Consider the following 16,723-nt stretch of genomic DNA (forward strand, 5'->3'; position numbering starts at 1 on the left):
ACATTGGTTCGGCAGTTGACTGTTTGGCTTGTGACCGCTGTGTGGACTTCAATCCTGAGGCAATTAAATCCCACATTGAATCTCCAAAACACAGAAGAGCTCGAGCCATAGCCGTCCAACCCTCAAATGCAATATTTTCAGTTGAAAACAGTGACAATGACCTCTGGTGTAAAATATGTCAAGTTTATTTTGAAAATTATATTGAAGTCATTTTTGAGCATGTTGATGAGGACCCGGGACATACGAAAAATCTGAGGGACATTTACAGATTAATCAAAGATCAAAATATAAATATTGAAAAATATTTGCATGACCCTAAAGAAGATAAGGCTCTATGCAAGCAATGTGGTATTGAAGTACCATGTAATACCGATAACTTGGAGAGACATATTCGGGGCAGGCAGCACCAAAAGAGTAGTTCCAATAAGGCTTGATATTGTAAAAATGGATGTAACTATTGCATTTCATACTTATTTTATGTACATAATCAACCCGTTGTATGGAAGTTGTAACCTGTTGTATACGGAAGGCAGATCTACACTAGACACAATGTGTTTTCTATTTGTGTCTCATATATTAGTGTACAAGAGGTTAATTTCAAAATACAGTAACTAGTAAGTTGCTACTAGCATATTAATGGCACTGCAAAACTTAAGGAGAAATATTTATATTTCAATTATTTGAAGTTGAACTATCAATGTACTTTTATGATGCTTAATAAATTATTATTCTTGATTTATTGTTTTTTAATCAAAACCTCTTGATGTGTGATGTCTTATGAATAAAATAGATAAAAATTTTAAGTGTTCCTGATTTTGTTTATTTTTTTAAATTTAATTTACATACATTACATGATGTCATACATTCTCGAATTTGTCCCACAGGGATTTCCCCTATACTTATTATACTCTTTGACATGGTAGTAGACAGCTGGTAGAGTATGTCATCAACCTAACATTTGCAAACTTCTTAGGGTCTTGTATATCATATGAAAAGCAGTTTGCTAGTGATGGATCAAAATTGGAATCATACATACATAACCTCACGCCTGTCTCACATTAGGGGTAGGCAGAGACAATGGAACTCCAATTGCCACAGTTCTTAGACACTTTTTTCCGTTCATCAACAGTCATCAGTCTTTTCATGCATGCTCGTCGGTTAAGGTATTTTTAATTTGGCCCTTTTTAATATATCGCCAATCTGGTCGCTATATATCCGTCTGGGGCGCCCTCTCCATTGGAATCAAATACATAAAGGACAGGGGCATTTTGTCGGTAAAATACTTATATGGCTAAATTAAAATATTATAAGAGCATACGCTCTTCAACTCTTTAAGTTTTTATCCACGTTTCAATAAGTACAATGTAATCCTTTTTTATTTTGATAACTGTTTGCAGACAACAGCAAAATTCAGTTTATTAAAATAATTTAAATTTTGTAAAAACCGTAGAAGGTAAAAACTTATAACCGGAAAGTACAACTTTTAAAGAAATAAAGACCTCATATCAATTTCCGGGGATTTCTAAAAAGTTTAACAAATGTTGCAAAATTAAAAATAACTTCAGTTTTTTTTTGTATTTAAATATTTATAAAGAAACATTTATATTATCTTAGTTTTTTCGTTACAATAAAACCGCTGTAAATTATTTTTATTAAAATAACAGACCTGCGACAAAATTTTATCCACATTTTGACCAACCAGTTTCGTTCCTCACTCGTTCGCTCGTTTATTGATTTTACATCGTCTGTCAAACGGAAAAAAATCAAACAAACCTGTCAAACTGTCAAATCAATCCTAAAATATTTCGCGAAAATTTCAAGTTTCTCGATAAGCTGTGCATGTGCGAACAGTTACTAATATAAACAAAGTGCCCAACAGTTATTTATCACAATGAAAACAGATTTACCATACGGTATAATTGCGAGCTCGAAAACCAGGGTACGATGCTTATGTTGTGGCGTATATATTCCTAAAGCGAATAAATGTATCGAGCAGCATACAAACGGAGCAAAACATAAGGAAAACATTGAATTAATGAATGAAAACGCCATACGTTTTAGTAACGGTAAAATGCACTGCAAGCTATGCAAGCGAGTCTTATCGGAGGAGGATTCGGTCACGTATCACATCGAGAGCGACGACCACGCAAACTTTATGGCGGCGCTGGAAGATCTCGTCGATGGTGAGTTTATCTCTCTAGACCCCTATCTGGCTTGCGAGAAGGACGAGGTACACTGCGAGGTGTGCAACAAGAACATCTACTGCTCGCTAAAACAAATACAGGAGCATGTCAACGACTTGTACCATCGCTTCCAAATCACTGAACGTCTGAAACCACTCAATGGCTTGTTCCCAGCAGCCAACAACACTGAAGTCTGGTGCAAAGTTTGCAAGATATACATACAGGATAATGTTTTAAGCGTCCTGGATCACATTGATGAAGATGAAGAGCATATAGAATGGTTCTCTGAAATTGAAGATCTGATTGACAACCAGGATGTTTCCATTGAGCCTTACTTGACTAATGAACACGAGGCCTATGCGTTCTGCAATAGGTGCCAGATGGACATTGTCTGCAATGCACAGAGCATCCAGAGCCACGTCCACAGCGAAGCGCATCTCAATCAGTTTGGGTTATAGGATTACGCCTCCCGTTCTTACCGTAGTGGCTAGTTGGGTTCAATGAGTATTATATTTCAGTTCTGTTAATTTTTATTTAATTGATTTATTTTAAAACCAAGCATTGTTTTGTTATTATTACATTTGTTACAATTATCTGAAATATATCACTACTAAGAAGTTTAATTTATTTTAATGTAGTTAATTTAATTATTGATTAATTTAGAATTTGATTGAACTCAACTGAATGACTTAAAATATTGATTGAGGAAATGGATCATCTGCTAGAAGAAATGCTTGGATGAACGAAAATTACTCAGCCATACGAAATGGCAATCTACTACTTGCCAAGTTGCATCCAATGACTCATGAAGATATTGTTAGTCCACCTACGATGAAGACGGAATGAGGCTTGAAAACTTATAACCCTGTATATTAAGTGATTTTAGCTGTGCTTAGATCCTGTTTCACCACTTCTGATTAAGTATAATAATCTGACAGTAGATAATTTGCTAAACCTTCTATACAGATTGTGTGAAAAAAATATCTCACTTGTGGAAACTAATGGAAACTTACACAGCAGTGGTGAATTAGGCCTATAAATGTAAACTTTAATATAATCTCTATAATAGTCACTGTGTAGTGTCCTTAGCATAGATGACTTGCTCAAAGAAGCCACCATTTCTATGAACAAGCAACCTATGGTTCTTTGTAAAATACCAGTACCCTTAGTACGAGCTTGCTTTGCGTCAAACGAAACCGAAGCGAGAGCGCGTTCGGCGTTCTGATTGGCTCTTGCGAAAAAACCAACCAATCATAGCGCCGAACGCGCTCTCGTTTCGTTTACGTTTCGTGTACTTGTATTTACTCAATATTATAATATGTAATGAATTGATCTTCGCATAATTATCCTAGTTACAATAGTTATGTAATGTATACTACAAACTCATTTTTTAATAATCTGCTTGCCATAGATTCATAAGTAGAAATCCAGAATATAAATTATTTAATTTTGATCTCAAAATGAAAACAATTTTCATTTAAGCTTTGTAGACTGATATTTTTTTATTTATTTAGTTTTAAAAACAATTTGTAGTCCTTTAGACTTTAAATTAATAGTCCATGTACATAGGCTTAAAACTGTTTTTAATGCAGCATGTAATGCAACATTGTAATTAATGAATGTAATCCATAATTAATATAAGCGACATTTTTATATTTATAGTACTTAATGGCTAAATATGTATATCCAAACCACAGCAAATATGACTGTATTTTATAAATGTCACAAGACAAATTAATAATGGCTTGCCGGTCGCGAGGCTACTCGTCTAGTTTCAAGCTAAGACGAGAGTCCATAATCAGAACAGCATGCGCGACAAATGACGCAGCGTGCGTAGTTATATGACAACATATAATAATAATTCAGTTTGATATGTATTTATCAAATTATAATGGACGTTAGTATTAAGTAGGTAGGTATTGTTAAATGGGGTGAATAGATACAGGAGAGAAGTGAATAAATGTTGGCAAAAGTTCTAACATTTATTCACCCTATTTCTGTATATTCACACCTTGATTTCTATTCACCCCGTTTTACCCAAATTAAGTAGGTACTTAATCTTAATAAATACATAGTAATGTAGAATTTAAGACGTCAGCTTCTCAACTCTTCTAGTCTATACTATATAGCTTTTATTTTTTAGTCTCTTTACACTTTGGAATGAAAAGAATTAGCATTTAACATCTTAATAAGCGTGGTGATAGTTAATTGCCATATTTAGGCATGTAATGACTGAATGACTGTTGTTTAGGTAAACTACTGTCATTATTTTATGATTTAAAATTAATAAAATTAACATATTCTTTTATTTAGTTCCATTTTGTTCAAACATTTAGCAAGATATCCGCTGCATTTAAAAAAATATATTATATTATTTTGTATGTAATATAACTATTTTAATAAAAATCAAATAACTTATAGCAGTTTGTCATCCATATTTTATTCATAAATATTATAATCCAATTACAAATATGGTTATTAATTTAATTATAACTCTGTGTTATAAAACGGAACTTTAATTATAAAATAAACAAAATAAATAGTTTTTGGTTATACATAATAGATATTAACTATTTATTTTGTTTTATATAATGAATTTTAAATATTAGGTATTAGTAAAAAGAAATGTGGCGTCCCAATTTTATGTTATAATACGTTAAAATTGTAATATTGTATTGTATTTTATATTTTTGAATAATAACTAACAATACAAATATTACATTTAAGTAGAAATGTGTAGTATTTTTTTATTCGCATGTATATAAGTGTATTGGGACAATTAAGTTTCATCATTTTGTGATATTATTAAAATAGTAATTATTATTTTTATTTCAAAATAAATACATTCAAAAACAAATACATGGGTTTCATCTAGCGACAAGACACATTCTTCTGGTGTTTATACAATGTCTACAATTTAATATAATTATTAAAATAAATGAATAAAACTAATAAGAAGAAAAATAAAATAAAAATAACTATCTAACATCGAAGGTACAGTATTAATATTATGAATTTTTCGTTTGACAAACTTACCTTGGTATTAATTTTTAATAATATTGTAATGTTGAAAAAATTTTGTTCACCAGTTCTCATACGAAATTTTCGATTAATGACGGGTGAAATTCTGTAATGCTTCAATGCAGAACTAAACTTTAATATAAATAAAAATATACTTACTAATTTCTCCAAGTTATATAAAAAAAAATCAACCAACGTTACTTTTAAATATTTGTGCAAAGCTATCACTAAAACTTAATTTAAACTCTAGGTAATCAACATAAGTATTGTTTTTCTAAAACAAAGACCTAATTAACTATCAAATGGGTAGTCATCTTCATTTTCCTCCATGATGGACTGTAAAGAGGTATCAGGGCGTGTCCTTGGGGACTGTTCCGGAGTAGGTGAAGACTTGGGACTGGCTGGGCAAGCTTCAGCCAGGCTTGGTGGAGGTCGGGGTATTTCTGTAGGGCCCTCCCCGAGCCTGGAGACGATTCTTTCATCATCTAAGCGCACAACACAGAGAATGTCCTCCGCACAACAGTCTATGCGAGTCATGCTATCCGTTAAATGGTGTTGCAGTTCCCTGGAAGAAGTTAAATAATTTAAACTTAGCTAAAAGAGAGTAATACGCTCACCCCTATTACATGGGACTTATAACACAAATGGTGAAAAGTGGGTTTACATTGTATAGCGGCATTACGTGCTGTAATGTGCACCTCTGCCTTCCCCCACGGGGATGAAAGGCGTAACGTTGCTAAAAGAGTGTGAGTGTTACTAAAGCTGACAAAGGGACTATACATTTGAAAGAGACCGGACGAACTTTTAAACTGTGATCAAACTCGCTTATGTAGGGGAGACCCATTGTCATATTCCATACAGATCTGTTACGAGCTGTTAATGTTAAAGAGAGTTAAAAAACCCGCACTCGCAAGCACGCATGACCAAAAGTAAGTGATTCACGAAAACAAACTCTCACGCCTAAATAATAATGAAGAAAACCGTCTAACACTCACATGATTCTTTCATGATTAGTTCTCAGCTGCTTGCTGAAGTTCCTCAGCCGTGCCAGCTCTTCTTTTAGCTTCTTATCGACTTCATCCCTGGTGTGTTCCCCCGGGGGTCTCTTGGAGCGGTCAGCTAGCCTGGTTTCAACTACACGCTCTTGTTCCATCGTCTCCAAGAGGTTTTGCTCCGTTGTTGTCATTTCATCAAGTAAAGCTTTGTAGTCTCTCGTTGCCTAAGAATAAAGATGATGGTTAGACGAAGTATCGACATGGTTAGTAGGTACCTTTCTATCCGTGAGGGCTGCGGTGCAGGTCTATTAGAGGATCCGGTGCCCCTTACAGGTGCTGAGGGTGGCCACCGGGATGGTTTTAGTGGGGCAAAAATCCCACACTCCCTAGTGTTTTATCCCCAGAAAGCTATGCGCCTTTTGAAGGTTTCCCCCCGTTATAAAAAAGGTACCTTCCTATTTTACCTACATATATCTACATACTATTATTTCTCGGTTCGTGGATTTATGACAACCCTTTCAACGATGAACGAAACAACCTAGTTTCTGCCCTACCTCCTCTTTCTGCCAATAAATATCCTGTAGTTTAACTTTGTTACTATTCAGCCGTCTTCTGAGTGCCGCATCCACTCTCGCAGCGTACGCCTGCGCCGTGATAGAAAGGTGCACCCTGGCTCCTCGGACCTGATTAGAAAAACTATATTAACATAAGGCAAACTCATTTGGAGATAAAAGATTTTTTAGCGTAGATATTGAGAGGGTATTATTTTTGTTATGTGTAGCATTTACCTGTTGCCGAGTGACAATTGCGTTACTGAGTGCACGAAGACCCGCAGTCTTCAAAGCTAAGCAACGGTTCTCCCATCGAGTAATTGGTGATGTTCTAGAAAAGAAGAGAAATAATAATTCAGTCAATTCTTACAGACTAAAAACTACTGCGTTCTTTCTCCTGCTGTGAGCCGGAGCCCAGGTTACGTTGTCCGCATCTCAGGATTGAGCATCAGCCCTAGTTGGCTCCATTTTCGGTGGTCTGGCTCGTTGAGGCCCGCGTATAACGCGACGCACCCAACGCACGGGTCTGCTTTTAGTTGGGCGGCGAGCTATATTTACTGTACTTTATCATACTTATTCAGAATAAATTACCTCTTTTTCTTTTTCCTCCTACCACCTTCCACTTTCGATTGCACTCCTGAAGTAATTTTGGCGCAGGCTTCTTCTATACAGAGAGCTTGCTCTTTTAAGATAAGATCTTCTGCTATCTTCTTTTTAGTCTTTTCAATCGCTGCAGACTGTTTTTCTAGAGCTACTATCATTCTTTCGAATTTCTTCTTTTCTTCGCGTAAAAAATCAAACTCCTGGAAGCTAAGAAGCAATTTAGTATCTACAGATTCGTATAATCACATCACTGCATGCTAGTCTGAAATTCAGAAGACTTTTTGGTAAAAGACCAAAGAAGAAAAATACAAACACGTGTGTAACCTGCAAAATGGCTTCTTCCACGGAATCAGAAAGTGGTTTCAATACTCCAGGCTTACTAGCATCACGTGAATGTTCGTCTATTTCCTTCTGCAGTCTGCTGACGACCACGCGAAGAGCGTTGTGTTCGTACTGAAGAGCTTCTGCAGCTTCAGACAGGCGCTTGTTCAGGTCATCTAACACCCAGCGCCAGGATGCAATGTCTGACATTCTAGAGTAACATTTTAAGACTTATAAACCGTGTATGTTTGTGTATGTTTCTGTTGCAATTATATATAAATTATACCAGGGGTATTAAAAATGCATTGTGGACAGTATAGAAACACCGTTCAATAGGGTAGATGACTAATTTTTATTTTAATGTCCGTCTTGTAGATTATTTTAAAATATTAGACACGTATTTTTTATTTTCTTACGGAAACAAATACTTTCGAAGATATATCCATTTCAAATATCGCGTGACGTCACTTTAGAGTACGTTTTATACTCTATAGTGACGTAGTTAGCTCCCACTCTTAAACTTTAATTCATTTTATCTAAGTATCGTTATCTTATATGACAAAATAAAAAAAATACGTGTCTAATATTTTTTCATTACCTAACTGACGGACTAATTACATTTTTAATTTTTATACCCCGTCATCATCCCTATTGTACCAAACTGTATTGAAAGTCTGTCTAGTTAAATACAAAATATTCAAATCGGTAAAGGTTATATGTAGTTTTTAAATCTACGGTAGTGCAAAGAAGACAAACATTTCTGACTACATATTATAGGCAAGTATATATATACCTGTCTTGCAAGCATTTCTTGAACTGATACTCATTGCTCTCGTGTGCGAAGTTGTTCAGCATTACAAGTTCCTGGGTGTCGTTCACCTGCTCCACTACCTTGGCGTTCAGTCTGTCGTTCAGAACCCTTAGGTCTTCAAGCCCGTAGGCCCCTAGGTAGCAGGCCTCGGCAAACATTGTTTAAATTTTGGTAGCCGTTGTAGGTAATTAAGTAGGTATAATTTTTGGTAGGTTATGTTTTGGATCGATGTGTAAAAGATTGTCAGAATGACGTTTCATTGGTGTTTCTTTTTCAGTGGTTTTTGGTGTGAAGTTGTAGGTAATGCTAATGTTTAATTATTATTTAAACCTTTTTTCTAAAGTGTCTTTGATTACCTGTAGTAGGGAGAGGAGAGCCTCTTCTACACCCAGAGTACGGAAAAGTAACGAATAAAAATACATTATTAAACAAGTAGGTACAAGACGATAGGAAAAATGTATAAAAAATAACTGAAACCAACATTCATCACAAGAAACATAATTTATTTGAAATTTTTATAACAATCTCGTGTAATATTATAGATACAGAGGCAGGCTCGAATCACTAGGCAAATAACTAATATTAAAAAGTGTGATGTTCTAAGAATCAAAACATTAAAAAATCAAATATTGTTTACAAATTGAACAACACAATTCGCCCACACTTACAAGTCCATTTTAAGGTTGCTTTTAAGAAATCGCTTTAAGCAATAAGGCCACCCATTCAACGATACCTATACCTCATATTTCTTGGTACTACACAATTAAATTATCTAACTAAAACGGTGTAGGTACAATAAATAAAGAACATAATAGAAATTATTCAACTTCAACACTACTTCTGGTTAAATTCTATAAGAATGACGTAAGCAGGTTTGAGTAGAACGAAGAAGATCAGCTCAGCCACGCTGATGATACTGAATCCAAGGAAAAGACTGAGTAGACCACCGATAGCACCTGGAAAAAGAGCAAAAAATTAACAAATGAGAACTATACCGAACCAGTTGTCTTTTTCATAGTGTAAGCCGGTAAACGAGCAGACGGATCACCTGATGGCAAGTAATCACCAGAGGCGTTACAAGTGCGTTGCTAGTCTTTTGGGGGTTAGGAATTTAAGGGTTGTTGGGGAATCGGTGATTGGTAAGATTGTCTCCTTAAGAGCAGGTTCCTTGTAATATCTATAGTTATTTCCTAGCCTTATGACCTCCTTATAAATTCTTAAATGGTTCGCCTATAAATGAAGTTTAGTATCAGCTCGCCCCCTGGATCTTGCCCCTTCCGATTAAAATGTTCCACTCGCCCCGTTTTTATTAATTTGGAGTTGTGGTTCGCCCCTTACGAAAACCCTTACGGGGCGAGTGAAAAATTTAACAATTAAATAATTATTTTGATGCATCGACTCGCCCCTTGCGGCATTTAAGTGTGGGAGAGCCATGCCTCAGCACGAATGGGCCGGCTCGACCGGAGTGATACCACGGCTTCACAGAAAACCGACGTGAAACAACGCTTGCGTTGTGTTTCGTTGTGTGAGTGAGGTTACCGGAGGCCCAATTCCCCTTCCCAATCTTCCCCACCCCCGATTCCCGAACAACAACCTTAAATTCCTAACTCCCAAAAAGCCGGCAACGCACTTGTAACGCCTCTGGTGTTTCAAGTGTCCATGGGCGGCGGCGATTGCTTACCGTCTGCTCGGTTACCGGCTTGTTTCATAAAAAAAAATCCCTTTGAAATTTTTGAAGTTTTATTGAAGAAGAGAGAGTTTTATAAGAAGCATTATTGAAGTTTTAAGAAAAAATATTCATTTAAATATTTTATAAACTTAGAGTGCTGACAGTACTTTTAACTAACCAACAATCGGGGGCGAGTTGGAGTATCTAATAATTTAAGGGGCGAGTTGATGCACTTAGGCAATCAGGGGCGAGATCCAAGGGGCGAGCTGAGCCTACACCGTAAGTTCTAATCTCTTTTCCCCGCTATAATCAATACTTTAGAGAAATACTCTACCAAAAAATATTTAATACTTACCAATAAAATAGTAATCATCATACTGCGCGTGCCGATGTTGTCCCAGAAACATGTCATCGTAAAAATGGACATTGATCTGCGTCACTTCCCCACTGTAGAAATATAAATGTTATTTATTAATAGATCTACCAAGCCCAATAAAATCTTAATGTAAGCATCCAACCAAATCACCCAGTAGCACAAGTACAAAATAGTTTCATCGAAATCGATCCAGTCTTTTACAGATTAATTTTGGACTTCGTAAATATGTCTCATTTTTTCAAGTACATATAGGGAACATCCGTATACACACTGCCCAAGTAGCTTTTTTTTGAGGGAAGGAAATCATGGAGAGGCGGGAGGGAGTATCAGACTCTTACTGACTAAAAACTACCCTATTTCTACTCCTGCTTTTCAAGCCGGAGCCCCGGTAAACCCGCTAGGTAGTCTGCAGCTCCGGATCAGGCAACCTTACTGGGGGCATCTGTGGTGGTTTATTTAGATGGATAAAAATAGCACAAATACAACTCACATTCTCAAATGTCCCCATTTATGGGAACCGTTCACCATTTCCTTGGTCAGGTCGGAGTAGAACACTTGGCTTGCGTATATGACGTCATTGCAGGATGGGTGGCAAGATTGAGACTCCTGAGCCTCAGACGTCCCTCTCTCGTCCTCACTCTCAGCGTAGTACGCGTAAATAAGCTGTTCTTCCACTTTTGCTGTGAATAAAAGATTAAAGTTTTTTTTAGTAATTGGAAAACTAAACGTCGAATTTTTGTAAAAGGTAACATGGAAACCATCAATTACACGTTCAGTTAAAAGGAGAAGCAGGAAGAATAATCAAGAACCTAATAAAAAAAAATTGCTTTCAAGTCTTACTATGAAAACGTATCATCAACTACCCGTTAAAGTCCGCTGCTGAACTGTAATCTTCTACTCTAAAGGTAATAATAGAATATTTAGTTCTCATACCTTCACTGTTCAAAGGTACATATTAAACTTCATATTTTTATCAGGGGCTCATAAACTTACCAAAAGTTCAAAAGTTCAATGACTCAGTAACCATGAACAAAATCACAAATCTTTATTATTCACCCCAGAGGACATAACGTACATTTTAGAAAGTCCTTTGTTTAAATAATTTCAAATTAAATTGTTCTAGACAAACCTTCAACGCTGCTAATGCAATCGAAATCATCCTTCGTAGTACAGACTGGCTCCCTGATGAATTTCCCTGAAAATTGTAATATATTTTTCATTTGCATAGTTTTTCTATTTCTTACCCTTAGACCATTTATATATCAAGCTTTTATTACAAGTCATTTTGTATGGTATTAGCAATTGCCGCCGCCCTTGGACATCCGAAACACCAAAGGCGTTATAAGTTCGTTGCTAGCCTTTTGCGGGTTAGGAATTTAAGGGTTGTTGGGGAATCCGGGATTGGAAAGATTGGGAAGGAAGGTAATTGGGCCTCCAATAACCGCACTAACACAATGAAACACAACGCAAGCCATTGTTTCACGTCGGTTTTCCTGTGCCGTGGTGTCACACCGGTCGAGCCGGCCCATTCGTGGCGTGGCGTGGCTCTCCCACACAGCATGGTACTGTAGTTTAAAAACCAGACAAGAACAACAGAATTGGTTGCATTCTGTGTAATTTTAAAATACGCGACCTCATTTGTAGACAAGGGGATTGTGACACGCTCCGTGACGCATATGCTTAAACAAATTGATCATGTAAAGAATGACCTTTTCTATAGAACAGGAACACGTGTAGGCAAAATTTTTGAGTAAAACAAGCACCTATATATATACATCTTCAAATAAATTCGCACATGAGGCGTGGTATACGCTTCACTTGTTCTGCAAACGGGCTGATGTCGTTCCGTCTATGAATTTGTTTTAAGGCGCAAAATATACGTCGGTTTGGCTCAGTCGAGATATACTTAGATTTTTAAAAGAAGCTAAGTATGTGCATATTTTATTTCATACTGTGTCTAAAAAGGAACGGAGTACCTAAGGTACCAACAATATCAGGATCACGAATGGGCCGACTCGACCGGAATGATACCACGACCTCACAAAAAACCGACGTGAAATTACACTTGCGTTTTGTTTCGTTGTGTGAGTAAGGTTATAGGAGCCCAATTACCCCTCTACTATGGACTCGTAACGCCTCTGGTGTTTCGGGTGTCCACGGGCAGCGGCGGTTGCTAACCATCAGGTGATCCGTCTGTTCGTTCACCGGCTTATACCATAAAAAAATCAATCTGACTATTGTTTTATTTCGTCTCAATACACACCTTTAATATAGCAGATAGACATTGGCATTAACCGAAGCAAAGGCTCGCATTCAACAACGCTTCAGCAGTTTTCTGTCAGCATTAAAATAATTAAGTTAAACATACTTACTAGGCCAATTAAAAAGCACGCAATTACACTTCTTCCTAGCCTCCTGCACCAACAGATCATGTTTACAATTACTATCAGTATAGAACTCATAATATTGAAGACGTTTCTCATTCTGGAAGAAGCATTGCCTCCTATAAGGTGAGAGGGCTCGGAGGGAGAAGTCTGTCTTGTAAGTGAGAGGAGTGACTTCGATGGTGGTCATCTTGTCCATTGGTAGACGGAGGACGGTGCTGGTGTAGACGTGGTCGGTTGGAGAGCTGATGAGGATCTGGAAGGAAATGATGAAGAAGAATTGAATATTGGTGGAATAGAGTTAAGACAAGATGAGGCAAGCGTAAGGGATCGTATATTGCGGCGACCCATCGAAGAGACTTTTGTGCAATGTTGCAATTGTAGATACTTTTAGTAGTTTCCTAGACCGTACCAAAAATGAACCAAGTTATTTAATTATCTATAATATAAAAATAAGTCTGGTTTTCCTTCCTGACGCTAAAACTTCAGAACGCATGAACCGATTTCCAAGGTCGTCTCTCCGTGAGGTTTATAGCAAAGAAAAATTCAGAAAACATTTCAAGAGAAAAGCAGAAAAACGGAAAATCATTGGTGACGAAACGAAGGTCGCCGGGTTTGCTAGTGTATTGATAAAATTCACAAATATTATGAAATGCTTACAGTAAATCCCAAGCTCTTTCCTTCGCAAGCATATTGATGTTCAGTATTGTTCAGGAACAGTTCCACACCCAAGCCATTAGTTTCTCCAGACGCCATGACCCTTAAAGGCTTCATCGTCAGGTCTGGTGGAAACACCTTCGGGTATCCGATGTCCAAGCCCCAGTTCAAAGCTGCTGGCTTTGCATCCACGTTGAAGGTTTTGTGCCAAGCTAGAGTGTCGTTGGTCCTATGACAAAGATTAATTAGATGGATTTATTGGCTAATTTGGAATATATTTTATAGATGACTAGCTATACTATACTTCCGCGCGGTTTCACCTGCTCTGCTTGGCTCCTATTGGTCATAGTGTGATGTTTTATAGCGTATAGCCTTCCTCGATAAATGCACCACCCAACACAAAAATAATTATTCAAATCAGACCAGTATTTCGGGATATTAGCGCGTATATATAGATTATTATTGCCCACATTTATATGAGGCCATCAATACTACTGTAATGAAGAGTCGCTGTTACATAACTACATTAATATTGTAGTTAAATACTATGTTTGATAAGTTCTGTCTGACTTTCAATGGGCTCTCCAGATGCGAGGATAAAAGGCGTGACGTTGAATCGTTGTCTGACGTCCTAGAAGATATAATACGACATTACTTACATAGCATTTAGTGGTAAACTGTTGAACGCGAAGCACATTCCGTAGTTAGTGAAGATAGGCTGGAACAGCTCACAGCATTTGTCCATTTCCCACTTGGTATCATGCAGGGCTGGCCAGTTGCAGGCTTTTACTACTTCTGGACAAGAAGGAGCTCCCTGGAAACATATATTAGTTTAACCATTCTAGTTTTCTGTATAAAGATAATATGATTACATCAAGCAATTTCAACCCTTATTATTTGTTAGTTAAATAGGAAATTAGGTTTGAAGTTTTGGAGTAGTTTGTTAATGCTTGTATCTTTACAAAGAACATACAAATATGAAGTGTACTTCACCATAAGTTACTGAAGTAACTTATAGGTCCACTAGATCCTTATGTCTTGTAGTCTTCAATAAAAGATAATTCCATGAGAGAAAATCTATTTTGTTTATTTTCTTTCACTCTAGTGAACATTAATTTTAAGCCTGAACTTAATCCTAATCAGATAGCCTTTGTATTTATAATACCTGAACAACAAAATCCGAAAGCATATGAAACTGCATATCATCCAAACGGGTACTCCAATATTTGTTATCTTTCGTCATCCTAGGACAGACCATAGCAGCAAAGAATTCCTGTAACCTAAAACAATACAACACACAATTACACCCAGCTTCCTAGTTCGAAGAAAATTAAAGTTTTTCTACGTTTAAATTAAAGTTTTTTGCAATTTGATCCAATCTTGTCTGCATGCATCTCTGGATGAAAATGATGAATGAGTTTCTGTCTAAATTCATTACGGAACGAGGTAACTAGTTTCTGGATAAATCTTCTAGTTGGAACTTTAATCATACTATGGATGGTATTCGTAGGAACTGATTTAAATGCTTGTGAAGTAACGAATTATGTAGAAACAGGATTTAATACAATCACAAATAAAAATTAGAAGGCTAAGATTAGATAGGGCCTTGATAAGGCCTTGATTAAAATTATATGAACCTCATTATGGAGAATCTATTTATATGTCCATCAGTCCCTAATATATGTCCAGTCACTCTATGAAATAAGGCTAGTAATTACCAAGCTTTGAAAATGAATGTGGCAGTAGAAATATTTATAGCTATTAAATCTTCGATCAACAATGTAGTATAAGTAGTATGTAAAAGTAGTTGTAGAACGTCTTCCTTGATTACATTAAAAAATCCAACAAAATAAATAACACACAATAGTGCTCTAATACAGATATTTGGTACTCACCCCTCAAGTTCAGAAACGTTAGCAAAGGACATCTTAACGTGTAGATGAGGACAGATCACCACAGTTGGGAACGGTACAGCCCAAATAGGAGTGGGCACGGAGTCGATGACATTGACGAAAGGTGTGGAGGTCCACTTGCAGAACAGCTGGATGATGACCACGGCGCAGATGAAGATACTGATGAACATGATGATCACCCATGTTGCTTTCTCCTTGTTGCCGAATGTAGGCTCGAAGATATACCTAAAAGAGATATAGATATTAATTACAATAATGTTATGTTAGTTTTTTTTTTGTTATAATATCACGTTTTTATAAAGATGTACTAGAAGAATACTAATTGACTGGATACTAATTGTGTCAAGATGGCCTATTCAGCTTAAAACCGAGAAGAGGAGAGGCTTTTGATGAGAAATGATTACAAAGAGAGTAAGTATTTGCGAACTTATTCCAAACTTAATTAAAGAGTTGAACAGTGAACTGTTTCACTTCTTTTTCACTTATGGGCAAATATTGAAAACGATATTTAAGTACAACTTAAAATTGAGTAGCGTTTCAGTATTCGGGCGTTAGACTTTTTTAACAGGATTCCATAGGACACCACTACATCTTCACCACCAATTAAGTTAATCTTGACACTGTATAAGAATTCAAATACATTACATACATTACTAACGAAACATTTCAATTCAAATAACTAACAATAATAAATTAACGAAACATTTCAATTTTTTTTGCAAACATTTTGTAACCTGTATTAGACTTCATAAATCATATTTTCTAAACTCTAAACCATGCAGGTATCACAAACCACTAACTTGACTCCATGCAGCGACCCTTGATAGAAGAACTGCTTCAATCCCTTCATGACTTCATTGATCCACTTCTCCAGCATAGACTTCGCTCCCAACTTCTCATTAATGACCACCTTCTCAACATCCTTATTAATTACCTTATTCTTGTTTAAATTAACCACATCAGGGCTGATGTATTTAAAGTCTTTCAAATAGAAATCTCTAAAGTAAAGGTTTTCTTCAACGGACAGATTATTCGGTATGCTATTGATTTCATTTATTTTGTTTTTATGGTATTCAAACATTTTTTCTTTATTGGTGGTTTTTAGAATACTGATTGGGTGTGACCTAGTTGCTTTCTGGTGAAGCCTGAACAAGGAATGGAGGATATAGGTGAAAGTAGATCTGATACTAATGGTTATTGTAGTACTTGTGTTAATTGGAGTAAATGCTATTATTGTAT

General features: G+C 36.3%; 3 protein-coding genes across 3 annotated transcripts; 1 reads left to right on the top strand and 2 right to left on the bottom strand.

The window, feature by feature from the left end:
- The first annotated feature begins 1,732 nt into the window (after positions 1–1,732).
- On the top strand, positions 1,733–2,800 carry LOC118271088 (uncharacterized). The gene has a single exon (XM_035586973.2). The coding sequence runs from the start codon at positions 1,892–1,894 to the stop codon at positions 2,639–2,641; it is 750 nt and encodes a 249-aa protein (XP_035442866.1). The 5' UTR covers positions 1,733–1,891; the 3' UTR covers positions 2,642–2,800.
- Positions 2,801–5,401: 2,601 nt separating this feature from the next.
- LOC118271192 (uncharacterized) lies at positions 5,402–8,736 on the bottom strand. Its single transcript, XM_035587181.2, has 7 exons — positions 8,468–8,736; positions 7,678–7,885; positions 7,342–7,553; positions 6,988–7,081; positions 6,754–6,882; positions 6,200–6,423; positions 5,402–5,769 (listed from the first exon to the last, which is right to left on the bottom strand). The coding sequence occupies exons 1-7, from the start codon at positions 8,641–8,643 to the stop codon at positions 5,496–5,498; spliced, it is 1,317 nt and encodes a 438-aa protein (XP_035443074.2). The 5' UTR covers positions 8,644–8,736; the 3' UTR covers positions 5,402–5,495.
- Positions 8,737–9,084: 348 nt separating this feature from the next.
- LOC118271463 (pickpocket protein 28-like) lies at positions 9,085–14,355 on the bottom strand. The gene is made up of 7 exons (XM_050695903.1): positions 14,231–14,355; positions 13,575–13,800; positions 12,903–13,170; positions 11,660–11,725; positions 11,021–11,210; positions 10,510–10,601; positions 9,085–9,441 (listed from the first exon to the last, which is right to left on the bottom strand). The coding sequence occupies exons 1-7, from the start codon at positions 14,314–14,316 to the stop codon at positions 9,320–9,322; spliced, it is 1,050 nt and encodes a 349-aa protein (XP_050551860.1). The 5' UTR covers positions 14,317–14,355; the 3' UTR covers positions 9,085–9,319.
- Between the last annotated feature and the right edge of the window lie 2,368 nt (positions 14,356–16,723).

The sequence above is a fragment of the Spodoptera frugiperda genome, chromosome 9 (assembly GCF_023101765.2).
Source record: "Spodoptera frugiperda isolate SF20-4 chromosome 9, AGI-APGP_CSIRO_Sfru_2.0, whole genome shotgun sequence".
In the NCBI taxonomy this organism is placed as follows: Eukaryota; Metazoa; Arthropoda; class Insecta; order Lepidoptera; family Noctuidae; genus Spodoptera; species Spodoptera frugiperda.